Here is a 5,453-nt window from a genome sequence, read left to right as displayed (position 1 = left end):
TGGCATTTCTTTTTTAAAAAAAATATGACATATAGTGAAATTAAACCTATCTATTCATTTGTTGTAGTGTTTTCTTTGCCACCAAGTTTAAACTTTTTTATGGCCTTCCTACAGTATCTCTTCTGATTTCTTATACTATATGACACTTTTCTTAGTATTATTAATTCTCAGTGTGTATCCAGTTATCACCAAGGATTGGTTAGAGAAGCATTGGTTATGTCGTTCTTAAACATATTGATACTTTTAGTTTAAAGATCTTGCTCAGTTTGTGACAGCCAGATTGACAGACATCAGAATGGTGGTTTTAGGAAACATTTGTGTGCCTTCTAGGTGATGTCATAATAGCTCCTGTGTTATCATTTATTCTCAAATCAAACTACTAAGTATGAAAGCCAGTACATTAAATTCAATTTTTGAGATGATGAAACATGTATTTGTTATTTTTTTAGGACTTCCTTGTGGGCCACCACCTTCAATTGATCATGGGGTTATGTCTCCTATGTTGCCCAGTTACCAATATGGAGAAGAATTTACATACAAATGTTCTGAAGGTTTTGGAATCGATGGACCTGCATTTACAAAATGCTTAGGAGGAAAGTGGTCTCATCAACCAAAATGCATAAGTATAATATATTTTATTTTATTATCTGTATGATAAATATCTTTAATTCAAAGTATAAATGACAAAATAAGAAACTAAGCAGTATTTACAGAATTTAACAAGGTATTTCTTGAAGGTTCTGGATTGTTGCTGAGAATTATAGCTCTAGCAATAAAAATGCTTGACATCATAAGCCAAACTACTGAATTTTCATATCATCTGGTGTGAACTTTCAGCATCCTCTGATATACATTCTCAGATTTCTCATGTCTGTTATCTCTGTCCTTAGAGCGCAGCAGCCCCCTACTCAGGCATCTCATTGTTATTCTATCTTCTGTCAGCTTACAGCTGTCTCTCTGTAAATATACATTCTAAAATATTTAAAATAATTATTGTAGGTAATGTATTTGACTGGAACAAAAAATAGAAATGCCTACATAATATAGATGGCTTATATGGGCAAAAAATCATCTGAATGCAAAAAGTATAATCTCAAGCATTATAACTACTAGTATCTCTTCAGGCTTCTGATATCATTCCCATCTTTTACTTTTGATAAATTTAAAACAACTTAATATAATTAATTCAAAATTGCTAAAATATTTGTCAAGTTATAAGAAAAATATTGTATGGTATTCCTTGGCTTTACATGTAGCTAACTATTATTTTAGAATAGAACTATTGTATATGTCTTTTGAAGGATTTATGGAACAAATACATATTTTATCTCTTTCAGAAACAGATTGTGTTAGTTTACCCAGAATTGATAATGCCATACTCACAGGAGAGAAGAAGACTTCATATAGGTCAGGAGAACAATTGAGTTATAAATGTCAACCAAATTACCAATTGGATGGATCCAACATTGTAACATGTATTAATAGCAGATGGATAGGAAATCCAACATGCAGAGGTACTTTGATGAACTTTTAAATTTATTTATTAAAGTATCTTGGGCAATAAAATATAGAATGTCTCTAGCTCATTTAAAATGCACATAGATTAACATTTTTAGGCCAGGACAAAGTAAGTTTATGCCTAAAAATAAAAGGATGGAACTGGGTATCGAATGGTCAATCTTATAGCCCAATAGTTCTCAGAGTGTAGTTCCCAGACCAGAAGCATCATCATCTTCTGGGAAATTGTTAAAAATGCAAATGAAAAATCATGGGCTCATTCTAGACATACTGAATCAAAAACTCTAGGGATGGGACCCTGGGACCCTGACACTGTTGCTACCAAGTCCTCCAGAGGATTCTATGCACACTTCAGTTTGGGAAGCATTGCTATAGCCTATTATTACTACACATGCACATGAAATTCTCTGATAGATTACACATCATTCAGCAAAAATATCCTTAAGCATTGGCAATTAAATTATGAAAAGTTGTTTTTATAATTATGGACTCATTTTTCTGTTATTTTCTCACATCCCAGTTTGGATCCTTTGATTGATCGTCTTTTTCTTCTTCTAACTAGGATATTCTTCGAGGCGTGTTTTTAATTCTTGACTTATTTTCTAAGGATATGCCTCTTTGTGTTTGTTTTTAAGAGGCTAAAATTACAACTAATAAGCAGGATGATTGCAAATCAGAATCTTGTGCCACATAATCTAGTTGTTTTGATTTTTTTGAATTTCATAAATTCATGTTGTATTTATAGAACTTGTAATATTTATTCTACTAAAACTCAAAGAGAAATGTCCAGGAAAACTGTAATTTTCACTGATCTCCAAAAGGAAAAACAAAAGTCTATCAATGTTCTAGTGAGGCAGGGAGAAGGGAGATAAGAACGTGGAAGCTTATAACTTACAAAAAATTGCTGTTTTGTCTCCTTTTCCTCAATATTACATGTAAATTTATTCAAATCAACAAAATCTTTTATGACAGATTATCTATTGAATTAAAATCTCACTTGAAATGCATTTGCAATCCTATTCATTGATTTGCTACTTCAAATGAACACTAGGTGGGAATGCTTTTTTTCTTTCTATTCAGATATTTCCTGTGTGAATCCACCCACAGTGAAAAATGCTAATATAATATCAACACAGATGAGTAGGTATCCACCTGGTGAGAGAGTACGCTATGAATGTAAGAGACCTTTTGATTTGTATGGGGATGTAGAAGTGATGTGTCTAAATGGAACTTGGACAGAACCACCTGAATGCAAAGGTAGAATATTATATTTCTCCAAAATATTTTGAGAATATACTAGGGGTAAAAGATGTTGTTATCAATAAAATGAAGTAATTCTTGTACAATATATTTTTCAAATGAAAATAAAATGATGGTGCTTAAAATTTAATTCTTTTGGCGAACTCAACCAAGCAATATATCATTTTCAGGAAAAATTCAACCACAGTAAAGGAACAATTAGAATCTGGAATCATTTTTTACCTTAGGCATTAAGACAGATATTTCTGAGGAATAAAAGTGCAAAAGACACATTATGTACAACTGCCAGCCCTAAGAAATAGCCATTTTGAGGTGGATAATAGGCAGTTGAAGAGAGATCCTACAGTGTGATACAAATTTGGGCATCTTCAGTATATAGATTATACTGAAGGTATATGACTCACTGAGCTCCTCCAGGGAACTATTATATTTATAAAAAGAATTCTTAGCACATAGTCATGGGCACTTGATTGTTTAGAGCTCAGGAAATAGGGAAACCAACATAGGAAATTTGATATTATTCACTTCCATTTTTTTTAAATTAATCTTTGTCTGGTATGTTTTTTCCATTCTTTTACTTAGAATATACCCACGTTTTTATGTTGAAGTGAGTTTCATGTAGACAGCACATAGTTGGGTCTTGTTTACATATATCCATCATGCCATTCTTGGCCTTTTAACTAGTATACTTAGAATATTTACATTTAAAGTAATTATTGATATGGTACGCCTTATGTTTGTTATTTTATTTGTTCGTGTGTTTTTCTCTGTTTCTCAGTCCTGTTTCCCTATTCCTTCCTTCCTTTGGGAAACATTTTTAAAGAATTTCATTTTTATTCATCTTTATTACTTTTAAGTACATCTCTATAGTTTGTTTTATTCCTTTTAAAAAAATTATTGCTGTAGATATTATATATATGTAACTTATCACTCTCTATTAGTATTGAAATTCTACTCTTCAATTGAAACATGGAAACCTTACTTTCATTTAGATCCATTGACTCTCCCCACATTTTGAATATAAATGCCTTTGGTATTTTCTGTACATACATTGAGCACTGTATGAAATGAAATAATTTTTCTTCAAACATCAAACATAATTGAACAAACTCATGAGGGAAAAGACCGTCTATTATATGTACCCCTCTTTTATCAATTACATTGTTCTTTTCTACCTCCTGAAGTCTCCGTCTCTTTCTGTCATCTTTTTATTTTTATTTGAAGGATTCCTTTAGTTAATCTTTAAGGGCAAGTTGGCTGAAGACAAATTCTCTGGGTTTCCCTTTGACTCTCTATTAATCTCCTTATTCCTAAAGGATAGCGTCACTGGATATAAAACTCAGAGTTGACAGTCCTTCTCTTTAAGCACTTGAACAATGTGCCACTTCCTAATGGTCTCCATGGAGACAGATGAGAAACCCATTGTCTTTTGAATCCACGATCCCCTGTAGGAAATGCATAGTTTCTATCTAGCTGCTTTCAAGATGTTTTTATTTTTCATTAGGTGATTTAATTTTAATGTGTATTGGTATGAATTTCATTGAGCTTATCCTGTTTGCAGTTTCCTCAGCCTTGAGAATATGTAAAATTATGCCCTATGCCCAATTTGGGAAATTTTCAGCTATTATTATTTGACTTTTTTTTTTTTTTCAGCCCAACACCTACTCTCCTCTTTCAGGATCTCCAGTTTTCAGTTCTGTTCTAAAGATCTCTGAGGCTCTGTTCGTTTTTTAAATTTTCAGTCTATTTTGAGACTGGGTAATTTATATTGTTCCGTCTTCAAGTGCATGGATTTATCCTCTTGTCATCTCCCATTCTATTAGATTATTAAGCCTATCCAGTGAGCTTTTAAAAAAATTCTGGTATACTTTCCAGTATTATAATTCCTCTCGGATTTTAAAAGTGTTGTCAATTTCAGTATCTATGTCATCTCTGTATTGTCTTTTGTTGATTGTCTTTCTTTTTTTGAGATTTCCCTGTCCATATATGATGAGTGATTTTTAAAATTTATTCTTGATATTGTGCATATTAGACTTTGACATTCTAGACTGTATTTAAACCTTCTGTTTAACGCATTCCTTACTGCCATGGTAGGTGCAAGTCCAGGTTTCTCACTTGGCCTCTGCTGACCCCACAGGAAAAGGGAGAAATGTCTAGTCACTTCATCATGTGGGTAGAAGAGTAGGTTCCTAATTTGACCTCTGTTTGACAGGGGACGTGGAGGGTGGGCGTTGGTTTCTTATGATGTTTTCCTGTAGGAGGCAAAATATTGTTTAAAAAAAAAAAAGAAAGAAAAAGAAAGACTTGATCTTGCCTAGTTGCTTCTTTTCTGAATATTTGGCTAAAGAGAATAGAGGTAACACACTGTTTTGTCATTCCTTGAGTCCCGGGAAGTCTCTCACCAGATGGAATTCTCTACATCTTTCAGAGTTCTCTAATGTGGGATTTGTTTTGTTTTGTTTTGTTTTTTACATTATTTTCAGGAGTTTGAGCTGTACTTGAGCAGGAGTAAGTTTCTCATTTTGTACGTTATCAGGAAGCCAACCATTCCCTTTTACCTTCTATAAATTTGTATTCTTTGAATTTTTTCAGGGAGCTGATGTTTCTTCTGTAATCAAAATGAAAACCAAGAGAAAAAAATGACTAAAGACCCAATCATCTCTACAGCATATGTA

General features: G+C 32.7%; 1 protein-coding gene across 2 annotated transcripts in view; it reads left to right on the top strand.

The window, feature by feature from the left end:
* The window catches only part of LOC105815321 (complement factor H-like), a 103,243-nt gene that overhangs the window by 56,757 nt on the left and 41,033 nt on the right, over positions 1–5,453 (top strand). Inside the window, exons 18-20 of one of the 2 annotated variants that reach the window (XM_012650469.1) lie at positions 450–623; positions 1,338–1,514; positions 2,599–2,775. In XM_012650469.1, coding sequence (XP_012505923.1) covers positions 450–623; positions 1,338–1,514; positions 2,599–2,775 — 528 coding nt within the window. The remainder of the gene's footprint in view (positions 1–449; positions 624–1,337; positions 1,515–2,598; positions 2,776–5,453) is intronic. The other variant, XM_012650470.1, reaches the window with a different exon arrangement.

This window comes from Propithecus coquereli, unplaced genomic scaffold (assembly GCF_000956105.1).
Source record: "Propithecus coquereli isolate 6110/MARCELLA unplaced genomic scaffold, Pcoq_1.0 Scaffold328, whole genome shotgun sequence".
Classification (NCBI taxonomy): domain Eukaryota; kingdom Metazoa; phylum Chordata; class Mammalia; order Primates; family Indriidae; genus Propithecus; species Propithecus coquereli.
Note: the sequence above shows the minus strand (reverse complement) of the source record. Positions and strands in the feature narration are given on the sequence as shown.